At 38.2% G+C, this 19,955-nt stretch overlaps 1 protein-coding gene across 2 annotated transcripts in view; it reads left to right on the top strand.

Moving 5' to 3' along the window:
* The window catches only part of frs2b (fibroblast growth factor receptor substrate 2b), a 28,850-nt gene extending 8,895 nt beyond the window's left edge, over positions 1–19,955 (top strand). The window contains exons 3-7 of one of the 2 annotated variants that reach the window (XM_079450601.1): positions 3,727–3,818; positions 12,203–12,389; positions 15,862–16,020; positions 16,640–16,809; positions 17,454–19,955. In XM_079450601.1, coding sequence (XP_079306727.1) covers positions 3,753–3,818; positions 12,203–12,389; positions 15,862–16,020; positions 16,640–16,809; positions 17,454–18,437 — 1,566 coding nt within the window. In that variant the 5' untranslated portion in view covers positions 3,727–3,752 and the 3' untranslated portion in view covers positions 18,438–19,955. The remainder of the gene's footprint in view (positions 1–3,726; positions 3,819–12,202; positions 12,390–15,861; positions 16,021–16,639; positions 16,810–17,453) is intronic. The other variant, XM_079450602.1, reaches the window with a different exon arrangement.

The following is a 19,955-nucleotide window of genomic DNA, read 5'->3' as shown; positions in this document are numbered from 1 at the left end:
TATGTTCACACATACGAGGAATTTGATTTTGTGACAGAAGTTCCACAGTGCAACAGAATGACAGCGACAGAACAAGAAACACAATAAATAATAAAAAATACAAAAGATACAAATACAAATAAGTAAGTACGGAGACAATATACAAATTGACAATGTATGGCAGGTATATCACAATGAGCAGTTATGTATGTACAGGTATATTATGTGCAAAAAATTTAAGTGTACACTGAGTATGTGTGTTGGGTAAACAAGTGTATGTGTATGTAAAAATAAATAGTGTAGTGTATTCCACGGTTATATCAAGTGTTCATAAGATGGATTGCCTGAGGGAAGAAACTGTTCCTGTGTCTGGTAGTTCTGGTGCTCAGAGCTCTGTAGCGTCGACCAGATGGCAACAGTTCAAAGAGGGAGTGTGCTGGATGTGAGGGGTCCAGAGTGATTTTGCCAGCCCTTTTGCTCACTCTGGATAAGTACAGTTCTTGAGTAGAAGGGAGGGTTGTACCGATGATTCGCTCAGCAGTTCGGACTACCCTCTGTAGTCTTCTGAGGTCAGATTTAGAAGCTGAGCTGAACCAGACAGTAACTGAAGTTATGGGAAATGTAGTTCATCCAGGAAACCCGCTGATAACATTTTACCGTTGGTATTTGTCAAATTCAACAACTTCTAAAGTTACAATTACTTGGATTTGTAAACTATTTACAACAAATGTTATCTGTGCACATTGTACAAATGTATTCCCAGTTCCAAATTAAAAACTATTTATCGAAATTCAATAATAAACAAAAAACTTCGCGTTACTTACCAAATCAGCGCTGATGATAAGACGGCGCTTAAGAAAACGGGGGCAATAAGACTGAGGTGTTGGTCGTTAGAAGCGGTGGGATTTAGTGCGCATTGCAAATAAATAAAAACAAATTAAACTGTGTTCCACATCCACACCGGCTGGCCAAAACTTCCCCGCATCAAGGCAAATTCAAGATGGCTGACTCAGCTTTCCTGAGGGAAAGATAAGACCCACCCACCAGAGCGTCATGACGTCGATAACGTCATGACACTACTGCTGGTTTCAAAACTTTTTGAGTGTTCCACACAAATTCGCTATAAAATATTGAGCCCTATTCACTTAAAGTGGCATAAATCTCAACAGAGCTCAAAACTTTATAGTTTGGTCAACTTCTAACAACATTTGACTGTTATGAACGTATTAGTTATGAGCTAGTACAACAGTTTAGGATTACAGTGTATCAATTTGAGCATTTGAGACGTTGTTGCATTTTATGCCAATGGTGACATTTAAAAAATGATGGAAAAACACTTCTTGTGATCTTTTTCCAAGGTTTACATGTAACTCAAGAATTAAATTTAAATGTCCTTTTAGATTCCAGTTTTTGATTAACTTTCTAAACTACATCTTCAAGGTCCTACACTGTAAAGAATTTTAAGTTGTTTCAACTAATAATTATTTAGTAACTAGTTCCACAGAAATTTTACGTTCACTCAATTTTTGTCTCCAAAGTTTATAACTTTGAGTTTATTAAGATTATAATTTTTATTTTTAGTTGGCCCAAATTTAAATAAAATATTAAAAAGTATGCTTTGTCAACTAGTTTTTTAATTAGTTTAATATTTGAAAACATACAGCAAAGATTATTTTTTATTTACCCCACATTTAATCTGTTACTTCAATTATTTTTATTATTTTGGAATTTTTACTAGAAATACCTGTGGGAGTTGTAAAGAATTGCACATGGATGAACTGGAATCTTTCAGTCACAAAAAGTATACCAAGACATAGCTATTTTTATTCATTGTCATAGTGAATTTCTATGGAAAAATCACTTGCTGCCCTCCATCGATGCATGGCTATATCTGTGGTCTGCAATAAAGAAAACATACGATGAAATATACAAATTAATTTATTTGAGAACAGTGTGCATGTGGGCCTCATCTACGTTTGGGTTAATACTGTTAGTATAGCATTTAACTCAGCTTGACTATCATCACTTCTGGATTGATTCTTCCTGATCCGGGCTGCGTTACCCGAAACCTTTATAACGCTTCGTCATTCTTAAGTAACACCTTATGCTGTGCCTTATCGTTAATACATGTTCCCGAAACCTTCTTAGTGAAGTATACCTTCTGTAAGTCATACTTTCGTAAGGTTGGACTGGACCGCTCTTAGCCATACCTTATTACTTAAGAGAATGTAGAACTATTTTATGAAAAGATGAGAATTGGAGTAGACTGTTACATTTTGGTGTTCTGTTCTTAGTGTTCTAACAACAAAAAGTGAACATCAAAATGTTTTTGAAATCCATGACTAAAAATGAAGAATAAAGTGAACGATCCAACTTTTTTCTACACCTCATGGGACTGATTTCTGGTTCAATGTTAACAAATGCTTCTCTGCAGTGTTTCTTTTATTTATAGCAAAATGTGAACATACACACACAGACAGCATTAACGACATCAGCAATACTAAAAAAGACATACATTTCACAATAAATTATGCATATCTCCACTATTCAACATTTAAGTTGAATAATCATACGTCTCCAAATCATTTTACAGGGGAATATTCCTTGCATTACTACAGTTCCTGCATCATTACAGTTAATACTTTATACCTGCAATATACAACAACCTTTGGCAAAAATTATGAAACTTTTGCTTTTAAACTTTTAGTTTTTTTACTTTATAGCAAACAGAAAAATCACAGATATGACACAAAAAGGTTTTTGTTAAATACCTTAAAATTCTGGCTTCATTTTTTTTTATTAATGGCTTATGTTTTTACAGATCAAGTAGAGGAAAAAAGTTTGGAATCACTTAATGTTGAGGAAACAATTAGGAAATAATCTTTACTTTTTGGCCACAGTAAAGTTTTTCTTTTGCGTTTTTGTAAAGTTTCACGTACACACGACAACGTTATCAAAACAATCCGTGTTTACACAATTCCGCAAAAATGACTAAAACATTGTATTACGCATGCAACACCAGAAGTTGGCGACATCACTTTGTAAAGAAAGAATACCAGAGTACATACAATACAAAGCGCTGCATTTCTCCTCATTTATAGTGAAGAGAAGCGTGCACACATATACAAACAAAAAAGATGGCAAAAAGTTTGGACATTCGAAAGTTTTCCTTCCATCTACTCGTCCTCCCGGGTCTGATCCAAAAGCGCTGTTTAAAAAGCCTTCATCGCAGTGAATGAGTGTTAAGATTTTGCTGTAGGTCTCTGCTGGTGGTTCTAGCACTGGTGTAGTAAATCTACACTTTGCTGGAGAAGGGTTAACAAACTATTGCGCAGCACAAAAAACCCCATGTAATCCACCATTGTTGTATTTGTTTCTTCTTCTTCGTTGTGTTTGGGTGTACACGTGCATACCACACCTAATACGCATGCACACGATGTTGTTTTCTCATTCTTGCGTACTTCGGGGTTTACACGGAAATGAGAACGCTGTGGTTTTCAAAAACTTGCACTTTGAAACCCGTTTTCAAAATAAATAATAAAACTCATTATCGGAACTCAATTTGATTTGTTTAGTACATTATCATAACTTGGCTACATTATAACTATGTTGAGCATTCAAATGAACCGTAATAAATAAATAAAGTAAATCTGAGAAATTCGATTATAATGGGAGATTGTTACCGTGAAATATATCTTTACCGTGAAAGTAATATATTCCAGTATCGTGACAACTCTTGTTTTCTAGGTATCAAATGGTCCTTTGAAGAAGCCATGGGAAGCTGTTTTAGCTGTCCAGATAAAGAATCAATCCCTGATATCCACCAAAGTAAATTTAAGGTCAGTATGGATTGTTACATTTGTTTCTGCTGGGATGTGTGAGATGAGGTTTGGACAATGCGCAAATATGAGCCAAATCAAGCAAGACATTTTTTATTTAAATGAATTTTAAAGAAATGAAATACAACAAAGCGTGAGGACAAACACTCTCCACAGAAACATAATGTTTATGTTTACACTAAACGCCAGATCTTCATTTTGATACTGTCAATTTTATTCATCAAAAACACCAGACAGCAGGTAAACTATGGTAACCACTAATTAATCCATGGTTTTTGTGTAAAAAAAATAGTTCATATAGTAAAACTGTCTTGTTTTTCATATTGTTTTACAAAGCCCTGATGGCTTCTGTACTGCTCTGGTTCTGACTGTTTGCTTTGTCTTTTTCTTGTTTTACCTCATCAACATGCTCCGCTTTGACTGGATTAGCTAACAAACAAACCGCTTCAGCTTCCTGACACACCGAAATTCGAATGCATGGTTTTTGCATTCATATATTTCTTTTTTCAAACTTGATTTTTAAAGATTTAAAAAAGAATTAATTTAAAATGAAAATAAAGAAAGAAAAGAACCTGTAGTAACAAAACAGATAGACCGCAAAGAAAAATTATTATAAAATAGAGTAAAAAATAAAAGTCAGTAAGCCATAGTACAAATAAATATGTTTCCCAAACTTTAATTAAATGATATAATTATAAATACATTTTTAACATAAATGGCATCTATTTATCCAAGAAAGTTTTCCATTTCCAAAATATGTGAAAATGTCCTGCTGATTCTTGTCCACATTTCCTCCAGCATTTACCATGTTCAGAATTTTTAGACTGTTGTTCTTTGATCTTTGGGGTCATGAAGTACCTTAATGTATTTTTCCAAGTAAATTCTCTCCATAATTCAAAGCTGGAAGTAGTAGCAACGGTTTTGCATATATTTAGCTAATCGTCTTCAGTTATGTTCGCTCCAATCTCATTTTCCCATCTTTGTTTAATATACATATTGGAAAGCTTTTTTCCAGATTGTAAAAGAGAATATACTGTGGAGACATGCCTTTTGGTGAGCTTCCCTTTACATACATTTACAAGAAGTGCAACTAATGGGATGGTCTCTATGTTTTTGGACCTGATATCTGCATTGAAATAATGTCTTAATTGAAGATACCTGAAGCAATCATCTTTTCTCAAGTAGTATTTTTCCAATAATTGTTGAAAAGTTTCTAGGTCAATATCTATAATTATTTTCCAATATGCCGTAATACCCTTATTGCACCAGTTTTTGAATCTTGCATAATTTTTTGCAGGTGTAAAGTCCCTATGATATGCTAGCCATCGTAAAATCTTTGCACCCCTTTCCACTCTCTTATCTCTTAAATCCGTGAGCCAAATGCTTAATGGTGTTTTTATTCCAAGAGATACTTTGGGTAAAAGTGATTACACTAATTGTTTGTCCCCCAAAATAGAGGGGAGAGGAAAGTGGATCTCATCCTGATCCATTTCTTTCCATTTGGCATCATTTGATGGATCACACCATGCTATCAAAATCTTAAATTGTGCTGCTTTATAATAACTCTGTAAACATGGGAGAGCCATACCACCTTCCTTTTTGGCTAGTTGCAATGTCTCATTTTATTCTAGGTCTTTGTTTACACCAAATAAAACTCGAAATTATTTTGATCCATTCGTTGAATTTCTTAGTTCACCTCAAATGGTAATGCTTAAAAAAGATAAAGTAGTCTTGGCATTATAATCATTTTGACCATTTCTATTCTGTTGCACATGTTCATTGATAATATTAGCCAACGGTCCATATCGTGTTTTATTTTGCATGTTACGGGGACATAATTATGATTATATACTTCTGTCAGTTCTCTAGGAATATTGATCCCTAAATATTTAATTATGTTATTATTCCACTTACTTTTAAAATGTTTTTGTATCTATTTGCTAGGTTTATATTTAAATTTAAAAATTTTAGTTTAATGGAGATTTAATTTGTATCCCGAATAAGAGCCATATTTTTTAAGTAGTGATATTAATGTTGTCAGACTAACGTCAGGTTTGATGAGAGTCATCAAAATGTCGTCTGCATATAAACCAATTTTGTATTCTTTTTAGAGACATATATAGAAACTCTCATCTCACAGAATCAAATGCTTTTTCTGCATCAAGGTTGAGGAAAACAGATTCAGTGGGCTTGATATTTGTGTTAAATCCGACAAATATTTGAATTTCGAATATACATTTGCCAGCCCTACTACAGAGAGCTCGGATGGCGACACAGCTATTTGTGATTGGTCATACTGACGACAATCTGGTAACACCTAAATTGTACTTGTACTCATTAATTCATGATATTATAGAGTTAAAGCTCTAGTGTGAATCTGAGAGTGAATCTTGAATATGCTGCTATGAGTCTCTGACACAAGTTCGCACACGCTCTCATTTTGCACCACATATTTACATTTACATTTATGCATTTGGCAGACACTTTTATCCAAAGCGACTTACATTGCATTGTATTATACATTAGTTTCTGACTATGCCCAATCATATAACGGACATTTTTAGAATGTAAACACAAACACGTCACGTGCTGGCTTAGTAACCCAAGAGACGAAGCTATAACGCCTCTGGTCGCATTCATTAGCACGATTCAGCATGATTAGACAACCGTGTAGAAAACATCGAAACATAACTGTCCGGGCGTCTCGTGTTTTTGCTGCCTTTAGCAGTGTTTACCAACTTCTTCAGCTGAAGCACGTAGATAAAATGTTGCAGGTTTCCGCTCCGCGAGCGCATGGTTTTTCTTCTCAAATATGTAAATGATAACAACTTTTGGCATTTTGTTGTATAAATATACAGCACTCTATGTAACAGTTAAGACATTAATCGCAAGTACGACTAGATTAGCATATGAAGAGATGATTTGCAAAAAAATATGTTTAATGTTTAATTGTGCATTCAAATTAATATCAATGAAACTGCAATTGGGTTCTTTTGAATAAGTAATAATGTAAAATACAGCTAACTATCACAACAAAACACATTAAAAACATGATTTACAAAAATTTAAACTGAGTTGTCCGTTTTTCAAATGAGTTGATTTGTTATTTAAAGTTATTTAAAGCAAGTTTTGTAATAACTTGTACCGGACTTTTGACATTGATGAGAATTCCGATTCGGACCTTTGTATGTCAACTTTGAGAACCTCTGCGTCTAGTAAAACCATGGTTTTGCCAATAGTAATACAAAATAAAAATAAAATCTTTTTTCGTAATGGATCAGTGTTTCTGAAGTTCATGAAAGGTAGCTAGCGTCTGCTCTGTTAAGTTTGCTATTCAATCGTCATCGTCATATTCAACTATTTATTTGTTATATTCTCTTCTGCCTAACTTTCTAAATAAATGACACATCAGTGTGTCTTCGCAGGTGTGCAAAACCATGCCTCGTGGTTTTCTATATGTTTTTATTTTATTTAATGATCAATGAGCACTGTTACCTGACAGAAAGACTGGCTGTGTATCATTCGTTCGGTCGTTGGACGAAGGTTTAGGCTGCACTAGTTAGATCAACCGTAAACAGGAACACTTCCAATAACAACTGATGTATTTAGAGTGCAGAACAGTACTCTACTCTCAGCCAGTCTTGTCCCTTTGTTCCAAGGTTACTAGAGCAGGCAGGACGCAGTCCAAGGTTACCAGAGCGGGCAAGACGCAGTCCATGCCCAAACCTGACAAATGCTGTGATGATAGAGCTGGACAAAGGACGTGGCGACTCTACAAAATTATTAATGATAATCTTAAATCTAATTATTTTTTTATTTTGCCTTGTTGTGCAAGCACTGTCGAGCTTGTGCAGAGGCTGCAGCTTTTGCCAGAGGGGAACTGGAATCTTCTTGTTAGGCCTGGTTTCCCTCTGAGGTTTGCCTGGCCGGGGGGCTTCTAGAATTGTACAGTTTTACTTAATTAACACTGCATATAGGAATTTATAGTCTGTCTGATATTTGACCTGTGTTTTGACTCGCATAACCTTATATGTTTTGCTTATAGTCAATGTTTTCTTGTACAGCTGCTACTTGACTTGACTTGATATGTTGCCTTTAGAAAATCCAAACAAGGACACAAACAAAAGTGCCAAGTTAACTAAAGAATCACCCATAACCTAGCAAATAAATATAGGACAGCCATTCCATCCTAAAAGATGCTCAAAGCAAGCAACAGTGAGCTTATAATGATTTACTCTCAAGATCCTTTTGCTCAGATTAGCTGCCTTCTGTGGCGTGCATTGAGTCTCTTTCAAAAGATAGGACGCCAAGGTTCTTGGCTTTGTCCTAGAAAACACAAAAGCAATGCATATTAGAGCAACAGCTATGACAGTGGGGCATTTTAAATCTACTCTTAACCTCATTGCAGTGTTATGCTATGATTAGTTTATTTGAATGCTAATGTGGCTTTCTAGCAGCTGTACAGTTTGGAGGTGCTAGGCTAACCAAGTAACCAACGCATCTTGGCTCTCTGTGCAGTTTGTTCGTGCTAGGTTAGTAGCTAACATTCACGTTATAGATTGCTGTGTTCTGCAGCCGTAATCTAGTTTATATTCAAGCCAACATTAGATGATAACTAACGTTAAACACAGCTGTCTAGGGGCCAGTAGCACCTAGCACGAACAAACTGCATAGAGAGCTAAGATAGTTAGCTAGCCCCACCGCAGAGCTCAGGCTACACGACACACTATACAAACATGAAATTAATTTAGCCAACGTTAGTACTTACTTGTTATTGTCTCCTTCACAAGTGACAATGGGGTGCCTCCGTTAGAGATGCTGTTTCGTCCTCCATTCTGCAATGTTTTGGTCTCCCACGTGTGTGTGGCAATCTATGGCGACGCGCCTACGCAAAAATATGACGTCACCCTAATTTTGATGTGTCGCTACAGGCCTAGCAAGAACAAATTGCCATGCAGTTTTCACTGCGTTATTATAAAGCTTCAGTCATCGGAGAGAAAAAAATGCTATGCAGTACTGGTTCCTGTACCTCAGGGCCGTCAATGACCCTCCTCTTCCTTCACTCTCACTACGGGCGCTGAGGAAAACGAGAGGTTGCCTCCCCTAGATGAGGCGATGGCCGCACATCTTTGTCCGCCCACTGCCATTGGATGGTTGGCACCCATCTAAGCCGTGCAGAATGCCTTTGGCTGTCGCTGGATGTGCAATCTCATTGGCTGGCCTTTGGTGCTTCATTCAGAGAGCTGCATAACTGCTGCAGCAGGCGTGTCAGACGTGAGTGCTAGCACGGAACTTTAACCATCCAGTAGAGAGGTAGGGGGTCCCAGAGCTTTCTTGGGCGGAGGCCTTGTTTCTCTAGAGGCTAAAAGCCGCCCGATACTGGAAGGCCACTTGGGAAGCGCTAATCCCTTACTGAGGAAACATGCTCGGCAAGGTGGAGGCCCACCTAGGGGAGGTCATGGGTTACAAAGATGGGAACCACATCATGAGGATACACCGGACGGAACCACCCTGTGGTTGAGCTATACACAAGATAACTCAACAAGATATCAGGCCTGAGGAGGCAGGGCTGCTCCACCTAGCCTGCCAACAGGATGTGTTTAGAGATGGATGGAATGCCTATTCTTCACCCGGTGGGGGAAGAAGTGGGGCCGAAATAGCAGACTGACCCACCTAGGCAGGAGGGAAGACGCTTTCGCAGGCGTATGCACTACCGGCCGCCGGTCTCACTTGTTGGTACCATGCAAGACTCGGGCTGACACCAGTTCCACACGGAGGCTGTAGAACCTCGTGAAAGACAGAGAATGCGTAAGTCTGCAATTTACCCTGTTACCTTGTTTTAACTGTTGAACTGGACTGTTGCCTGTTGTTAGTTAAGATTATTTGAGCTTGTTTATTTTATTACTCGTTGATTGAGGCATAATTAAGGTGTTAGTGTTTTTTCTTCCGTTTGGGTACTGTGTAAGTTGCCGTTAGCCGCTTGCTACAGGTAGACATAGTTTTTCACTTAAAAGCACAGAGCAAGTTGAACGCTGTTCGATCCGTGGCTCATTCAAGTCGTTCCGGCTTTGTTTTGCTTGTCCAGAAGGCGTGTTCAGTTCTGTTCAACGACGAGAGAGAAGACCGCTGACTCTACCTGCGCGCCACCACCGAGCAAAGATACCGGCATGGCACATCAGTATATTTAACATACCTTTGTTTTTATTTAATTGTACTTACATCATGTGTTACCAGTTAATTCCTGTACTCCACCGCAGACAGTGCTCTCGCACGTCGTGTTCACTCTCACACCTGTCCCATTCCCACTCCACTTCTACACCTCTGTCTCTCTCTGTGGGTCTCTAGAACTACCAGTCAGCTGTGAACAAGACTGACTTCATCCATGCATTTGCCAGCCAGTCTGACATTCACATTCTGAGACATGGATTCGTCCTGAGGACTCAGCCACACCCGCTGCTCTCTCACACAAACTACTCCTTCTATCACTCTCCCTGCCAAACTGGAAGAGGAGGCGGCACAGGTTTGCTTATCAACAATAAAACAACTCCTTCCTGGTGGAACATTCTTCCTAACCCGGTCCGGTCAACCACATATCTCACAACCTTCAAAAAACTACTTAAAACCCATCTCTTCAATGAATACTTGACAGACAAATGAAAAAAAAATTGTACACCAACCCTCTCTCTTTCTCTCAACAGGTAGTGGTCTAGCTTTTGTTAAAACTAGTAACTTTGTATTAGCATCTATTTTATCTATTGCTCCTGTATGCCATACATGCTTATTGCTCCCTGAACGCTTTGTAAGTCGCTTTGGATAAAAGAGTATGCTAAATAACTAAATGTAAATGAGCGGCAATGGCGGCTAAATACACTTTCAGTGTGGAAGGGGAGAGATTACTCTCCAGCCTCCCTTGCAGGAAGGACAGCACGGTCCCGATCGAACATCTCTGCAGGATGGCCATGGCGTGTTGAGCAGAGACAGCTTGGCCTGTGGCATTGTTAGCTTTCGAACCCAGGGATGCCAAAAACCTACTTGCTTTGGACGGGAGTCTAGGTCGACCTCTCCAGGTGGCTGCCCGTCTGTGGGTATAAATGCACCACGACGGCACGCTCCACCTGGGGCACGTCGACAAAGCCCCACCATCGGGGGAAGAAAGGGAGACAGAGCTAGTCTGACGGAACACGTCGCAAAGCCCAATGCTAATGGCGACCTGGGAGAGCATGGCTGACATTTCGACATCCACTTCTTCCTGGGCTCGACCTTCCAAGGAAGGCCTGGTCCAAGCAATCAACGGGGTTGGAAGCCAGTAGGTTACCCTCTGATGCTGCAAGGGACATCTCATTCATTCACCAATTTCATTGGCCTTTTCAAAACTAGTCAGAAGATGATAGGTTTTCAGGTCAAACCTCATCTGTCGGTCAACCACATGACAATGCTTAATGTCAAGCCTTGCTTTTACGATTAGTGATTAATAAAAACCGCAGACGGGATGATTCTCACAGGCTTTTTCACTGGTGTGTCAGGGCGCCACCTGCTTGGCACCAAAACTAGCACGTTTGGCCTCTGCAAATGCACAAATCACTTTTGCTCCATATCACAAAGATATGTGCTGCAACATGAGAGAGCGACTCCCAGCAGCAGATTCATGCAGTAACTCTTTTGGTGCAGGTGTGTGAATGTTTTGCACCAGCTTTACTGCAGCAATGGTAGCAAAAAAGTGCAAGAGTATCTTAGATTGTGATTTGTAGAATTGGATTTGTGCATGTGCACTGAAGGATTCAAGAAGATGTACATGTAACTGTTGTGTTTGCCGCAAAGACAAAAAAACCTACAAGTTTTCAACTTCAAATTTATCTACAATTTTGAAGATCTCTACAACTAGACATTCCTCTCTCACAGCCGCTCACTTGTTTTGCACCAGATAATACCTTCATAAGTGGGGTTTAATTAGTTGGGTTGTCCGCTAAAATCTCAGCCAGTTCTGTTACATCCGGTGCACACATCATCCATAGGAAACAATGCCGTTTTTCACTCAGTTGCATCAAGATGCACATAGGATAACGGTCAACGACGTGAGTCAAATGATCCAAATACTACATCATACTTCGACAACCAAAAAGGAGAAGCGCTTCAGGCTATTCAAGTTACATTCACAAATATGAAAAAAGCTAAGTAAACCTTTGCACTTACTCGAGGCATGATGACAAAGACATATAGCAATGTTCACCCTTAGTGTTGTCAGTTCGCTGAACTTTGATAGTTTTCTAACTAAACACATCATTATCACAGATGTGGCTTAGCTGGCTGGGATTTAAGCAGAAATATGTCGTCATGTAACCTATTGGATGTGGATTTTTGAGCAGGGTTTGGTTTGATGTCTTTAGGTGGTGAACGTGGATGATGATGGGAATGAGCTGGGAGCAGGAATCATGGAGCTGACAGAGGACGAGCTGGTCCTACGCACACGGAAATGTGATGCTGTGAAGTGGCCTTACCTGTGCCTGCGTCGCTATGGCTATGATTCAAACCTATTTTCCTTTGAGAGTGGCCGTCGTTGCCAGACTGGTCAAGGTAATTGTTTATTACAATATATTTCTATGCTTGTGCATATCATTTCAAATTAGTTCTTTAGTGCCTTCAATCAATGAGAAATCACACGGTTTTCTGTAATAAATGACGATCAATCACACCTAATATTCAAATTTGTAATTATACATATACTTAATCATAAAAACAACATAAACACAGTTGTTTAAAAAATATGTTTGTTTGATTTTCATCTATTTACTATGTACTCTGAACCAATAAAATAGTTATAGCCATTCAACATTACAGTCTAATTGTAATGTAAGTATAATTTAAACAGTCTAACCTCTTTTTTTTACCTCAGGGATATTACCGGCACAGCAATGTTATTGTCCGAAATTGGATTGCTGGCATTATGTCAGTAAGGGTGTGGGGATATGATGATATTAGATCTTGAACAATTCTAATGTCTCCACTAGGGCTGGGCGATGTGACAATGTTATCGTATATATCGCTCATGTCTCGCAAATATCCCGGTGTCGATTACAACAGACAAAAACCAGACGATAATCAATAATAATGGAAAACACGCGTTATAACATTCTCATGCGATGTAGGCTTTAGCGTGAAGGTTCATGTTCATATGCTCTGGCAGTCAGTAACAGTGACAGAATTTTGGAAACTCTGTTTTGTATGGTCAGTTAAATGTGCTACAGTTTTCTGCCGGTCGCTGTACAGATAGACCAAGAGAAAGACTAGCTTTGTCGGCAAAGCAAAACCTCACGCTCGCGGGGTTGTACCGGCAAAATGTTTCAACTGCATTAAAGCTATGGTTTATCTACGCGCTTTATCTGATGAATGTAGTCTTTGCAACACTGGTTTGTGCACGTGGCGTGCCTGCGTGCGTGTTTGTTTGGCACATACATCAGTGTATGACAGCAATACGCCGAACGTCTGCACAGCGTTATGTGAAGTCAAACACACCTGATATTATCGGATTTCGTGATGATTTTTAAGTCGATTATCAATATATTTTTAAGACACATCATCCAGCCCTAGTCTCTCTACGATCCACTTCAACAAAGAAATATTTAAAGGCTCAATGCGGTCGGTAATTTTATAAAGTGATATTAGATGTGTTCTGAGTTTGTCACACCATATAATTTTTTTTAATTAATCACTCGGCCAAGTTTGAATGATTAACAAGCCTGCTAAATAAAAAAAAAGATATCAGAATCTAGAAAATATTTGCAGTGCACTCAAACGCTAAGGATGTGTCTACTGTCTGTGCCGAAGCCACGCCCACTTGCCTCTCTCGGCCTAAATCTCCAATATATGTGATGAGTTTTACAGGAGGATTTGAATTTAAACATGTGCGATCTTTATCGATAATAATCACTCGCAGTGATCCCCCTCCATCCGTTTGCTGCCTGCGTTCTTCCCCTGCGTATGCATTCGCTTGTTACCTGGGGTGAGATTTGTTTGGGCAGAGTGAGAACGTGAGATGGAACCTGAAAGTGTGTGCGTAAGAGCAGACAACCCTGAGCTCATGATTAAGCAGGCGGTCTAATGTTCTATATAGTGTGGAGGGAGGGGCCATGCATCCTCTGTGGCTCCAGTGCGTCATCGAGACATGATTTCACCCAAAATATCTGCAAATAAGTCTTGAGAGTGTTCCAATGTACAATTTAAAGACCTACACAAGATAAGAGGTCCACTTGCGAACTGTTGGGAATTGCAGTAAAACAAACCAACAAATTATAATAGCATATCAAATAAGGATTCATATTATGGGTTTTTGGGAATAATTGGTCTAATAGACCAGCTGATTGAGATCACAGTCTCCAAAATGTCGGTGACATAAGCACTAGCAATCGTTGACAACCGGTTTGGCCGTATCTAGCGACGGTACAAAGTTGAGAAATATTAAACTTTATGCAAATGAGGAGCGAATGAAACGCTAATGAGTGGTCCAAAATGTCTCCCAGAACAGTATGAGAAATTGGCATACAGAAGACGATTACTAGAGTTATTGCTACAAAAAATGATATCTACACGCAATATTCACTCATAGCTACGGATGTAACAATATCAAAAAACCTTAATATAAAGTCCACGATATGGTATTTATTGCAATATTTATAAAGACAAAATGAGGACAAAAGCATGCAAATCAACCTCAAATGGGTGCTCGACTAAATAACGGATGAAGGATTATATATAAAAAGTCAGCACACCAAAGCTCCAAAACATAACAAAATTTATTGATTTAAAGACTTTAGCATGGCATGTAAAGTTTCGAGCACACAAGGCTCTTCATCGGACGAAACAAGCTTTTTTTTTATTGTGCCGACTTTTATATATAATCCTTCAATATTTAAAATGACTTTGTAATGTGCAATAAGCATCCACTTTTCTTTATTCTCTAATCATAACTGGTGCTTAGAGGTATGAGTTATAGTAAGAAATGGGTAAAATGACAAAAAATCCCTTTTATAAAATGAAATAATTGCACCAGATAGACCTTGACAAAGGTAATAATTTTTTCTAACATTCTCCATGTTAGGCCTATTGTTTCATACAGTCATGTGACCACGATAATATTGAGACTGTGTTGATATTGCAATAACACGGCAATGTAGAGGTAAGGCACAGAGGTTGTTTAAATGAACGGAAAATAAGTATGGACAAACTGACATTAAAGCTATAAAACTTAAAAAAAAACAATAGAACACTGACCAAACACAATAGAAAATTCAAGAATTTATTATAATAATGGGAATTGTATTTGTTTTAATGGAAATTATAATGGTGTCTACTGGTATGTGATTCTATTGGCAGGATGTTAAAAAAAATACCTCAGGTGGTCCACAGCAAGTTGTATTATTTTGTATTTTCAGTTCTAGGTCCATATAAAAAAAAATATTTTAAAGTATTGCATTATGTTTCGTATCGAAATATATTGCAATATGTTGTTTCGTAACTCATCTGTCATGATATGTATCGTATCGCAATGCCCTTGCCAATACACTGCCCTAATAACTTATAGTAAAGCCTATAGTAAATACATGTAACCTGCAACAAGTGCACCGTAAAATAAAGTATTAATGCATGTCCTTACTTTATCACATGACTGTATATGGTTTCTATTTAAAATCATTACCGCCCTGATGTTTCATTGGTTTCGTGAGATTGACCCAGCTATCTGTACAGTTATTAATGTGAGACTATTAACTTTAAACCCAATGCTTTCAAAAGGATGAGCTTGAGTTTTGCATGCTTGTTCAGGTAAGCATGTCTGCTTGCTGTGATGTCAACACACTTTGATGCACTACTGCAGATCCTTTGTTATTATTAAATTGAAATATTTCAATTTTTCTGGTTGTTGTATGTGTTTTTTTCTGTCAATAGTTTGCCAGTACTGGCAAACATTTTGTGTTTTTGCCAGTATACATAACTTTGTGTCCACCAGTGGTCAAGGCAGGTATTTGTAACACTTTTTGTTTACTGTCTGTAGGGATCTTTGCCTTCAAGTGTTCACGCGCTGAAGAGATCTTCAACATGCTGCAGGACATCATGCATAATAACAGCATCAGTGTTGTAGAGGAACCTGTGTTTGAGCCCAACCTCGCACAAGCTGAATCAGACCTTCCAATAACTCCACACACTCCTAACAGTATGTCGATCTTCAAATTGAAATAAATACAAATATGTATCAACAATTTATAAAGAAGATAGTGACATGCTTCAAGATGCTTTGCTTTTGTTTTAATGTTTAGGTGTTTTAACTTAAACCAAAATGTTTTGTTTTACCAGCTTAATAGCTTGATGACAAGAACAGGTAACAGGTGATCGATAAAACGTTTTAGAACACTTGAGTAAAATGTCATTATCTTAAATAAAGGTTTGATCTGGAGGTGTATGCTTAAATGTCTAGTCAAAAATATATACTTTCATTATGAAGTGAAATTTTGAAATGGATGTTTCTCATTGAGTAATGAAATAAGAGCACGAGGAAACTACTTTAATGTTGTTTAAAAATTATCTTGGGGTAAGACCCCAAGAAACCGATTGATGAAATGTCAAAGGAACATTTCTGCAAATTATAGGGAAAAAGGGTCTACACTGAAGATGCTTAAATATAACACGTTGCAACATAATTGTCACAGTTCCTTCTGTGTTATTCCAATTTTATGAGATTACAATGTATAAATGTGGAAAAAATATGAAAAAGTAAGTGTTCAAAAACCTAAGGTAGTGTAAGTACAATTTATTTTGTCTTTTTTCTGATTTAGCTCCTGGAAACATACTCCCTACTATACCCAATGGCAGCTTAAGGTATCCTTCTCTGGGGGATGTGTCCTCTCACCCGTCAAGTCGGCATCCATCTGTTGGAAGCACATGTCCGGCCTCACTGGGCGAGGAGACCACACACCCTCTTTTAGTTGCAGAAGAGGCTGTTAGAGTAAGTGGACATGAACTGAAACATTAAAACAGATTTCAACATTCAGATCCAGTTACAGCTAATCATTTAAAGTGATCATTATATTTCCTTGTCCATAATCAGCATAGTAAATGATGCTTGAGAGTATGTTGTTAATGTGTGCACATCGTGTTGCATTGTGTATATGCTATAGAGATGCTGTAAAAATGATCACCTTCAATTTGTTCCAACTCTGTATACATTTCTTTGTTCTGACGAACACAGAGAAAGATATTTGGAAGAATGATCTTGACTCTCATTGTAGGAAAAAACCTTCTTTTTTGTTCTGTTGAAAACAGCAAACCGTTCTGTGGCACTTTTGACTACCATTGTATTTTTTCCTACTATGGTAGCTAGTGGGTTGCAAAATCTTTCTGGTTATAATCATGGTGCAGAACAATTTTCCGAAAGGATAAATACATTTATATCATATCATATTATCATTCTTCCAAATATCTTTCTCTGTGTTCATCAGATCAAATAAATGTATACAGATTTGAAACAACTCAAACGTGAGTAAATGATGACAGAATGTTTTTGTGAAGTATCCCTTTAAGAACCATAGCACGAATCAGAAACGCATTTACACAATAGTTGTTAAAGCATGTTTTATGCTGTTTTATCAGGGGCACACCTATGTAAACACCTCCGAGCTGCTGGAGCAGCACAGCCCGAGCCTTTCTGATGTTCCTCTGGACACGAGTGTTTCATTGCATAACGGAGAGGATGCTCCCCCTCAGGAGGCACCGGAACCAGGGCCTCGAGTGCAGCTGGAGCCTGAATGTGTTCGGTTTGTGTTGGGCCCAACTCCTGTTCAGAGGCAGAGGCAGAGAGAGACGACCGTGTCAGGACAGCAGTATGCTGGTGCAGACAGCAGGCTGAGCAGTTCAGCCCAGAACTATGTTGGCAGTATTTCACAACATAAGAATGAAGGCAACACAGATGCGGTTGAAAGCAGTAGGACGCATGAGAACACATCCGCATCTTCAGATAACCTCAATTGTTCGTCGTCATCAGCTCTTTCACGCCGTAGGGGTAGACCAACACCACTTACTCCTGATGCCAATGTCAACAACTCAGCCCAGCGGAGAACAGCATTATTAGACTACGAGAATCTCCCAGCCCTACCTCCTTTACGAGAGCACCCGAAGGGTGACTCTGATGATGAGGACAGTGATGTCCCCACAGAACTAAAATCACAGCCCATCAACGGCTTCCACAAACATCGGCAGTACAGCCCCGACCCAACGCACTACTACATCAACACAGAGAATGTGGTGGCCCCACTCAGCGCTAACAAGGTGGAGTCGGCCCGCTGGCGGGACCGCTCTTCCACAACATTCTTTAACTTTGATTTTCGCCGACCCTGCCTAGAGTCCCACAGACTGAACTACATCGAGGTCGAGACTGAGACGGAGAACTCCAGCAACCCTCAGACCCCGAAGACGCCCACTTCACCGCTTCCTCAGACCCCCACCCGTAGGACAGAGCTGTATGCAGTCATTGATGTAGAGCGCACGGCTGCCATGTCCAGCCTGCAGAAAGCATTACCCCGCTATGACGGTACCTCCAGGAAAACACGCCATAACAGTGTTGACCTGCCCATGTAACCTGAAACTGCCTGAAGACACTTCTGTGTTTCTAAAACTGATTTCTTTTTTTCACGCAGTTATGAATGTTATTGTTTTTTGTAAGTCATGGAGATTACCTGTAACTAAATGGTGTCTCTCTGTCTCATGCTCGCTTGAGAAGTTAACGGAGAGAGGAGCTTGTCATGTACCATCGTTTTATTCCTATGGTAATATACTACTACTTTTCTTACACTCGTTTTCCAATGCCTGTTTGTCTTTATTATGTTAATAACACGCTGGACAGCATTCCAAAAGATAATTCAGTAAGGCACAAATCAGTATTACTGATCAAATGGTGTTTTTATTCATTCCTTATATGCCAAATTTTCAGAGTTGTTTTGAAATTCACATTTAAAGACGTCACACACTACATTTACATCTTTAAGTTGCAAAGTAATAGATTTAAGTACTTGGCACAAAAAAAGTCTGTTTTGTGATATTCATATGTTTAGTTCAGATGCTGTACACCATAAGCATACATTACATTGTATTGCATTACATGCATACAGTACAGTAAAATGTTTCAAATATTGTGTTTCCATAAGCAACCAGTATAAACAACTTTATCTGAATATGACCAGTATTGAACTTATTAGTGTCCATTATTATGGTAGATTTAAGATTTGGGAACAGGACTAACTTTACAAAGGATTTCAACATTCAGACACCATTGTGTATCAGTACTATTGTTCATAATAATCACAATAAACAATAATTTCCCCAAGTAATATTTTTAGTCTGTAATAACGATTGTAGATATTTAGATTCTTTTTTATTAAACGAGAGTTGAACTGAAGTGCAGTCAGAGTTGTGTGAACCTGTAGTTAATGTACTATGTATGAATGTCATTCTGCATATATTTACTCAATGATCTACATCATACAGCATATTTAAAAAACACAAGAGCTATGAACAATATAAATATTTGTCATAATCTTTTGTGCTGGGTAAATGTTTAGTTTAAGCACATTCTCACAACACAAGGTCCTTATGGGATATACTGTATGTGAAACATCCACACAGCCAAGATAATGAGATCATCACAATACAGTGATATTAAAGATCATTGTGACAAATTTAAGGCAATTATGAATATTTGAACACATTCTGAAGACTTTATAGATCAACTGAATGTCTGAGTGGAGAATAGGATATCATTTTTGCTCGTGCATGTAGACCCTACATTTTAATCTGAGATGGGATCAATACTACTCTGTAAAGGCCCCTTATTCTAGAAAAAGTGTCTTTATTTACAATCGTTCTCATCAGATTGACTAGAATCCACAGATTGATGTAACCAGATATTTCTTTTCTGCATGACAATTATGATTTCAATGAGAATAAATGAGAACATCTGTGAAAAAATGTGTTTCAGTATTTTGACATTTATTAATTTAAGACTCAAGTTTCTATTTCATGTACAAAATACTAGAAATGGTGTGCACAACCAACTATGCTAATTTATGAGGAGAAATAAAAGAATTGCCGTCAGATTTC

The sequence above is a fragment of the Barbatula barbatula genome, assembly GCF_947034865.1.
Source record: "Barbatula barbatula genome assembly, chromosome: 25".
NCBI lineage: Eukaryota > Metazoa > Chordata > Actinopteri > Cypriniformes > Nemacheilidae > Barbatula > Barbatula barbatula.
This window is presented reverse-complemented; position numbering and strand designations above follow the sequence as displayed.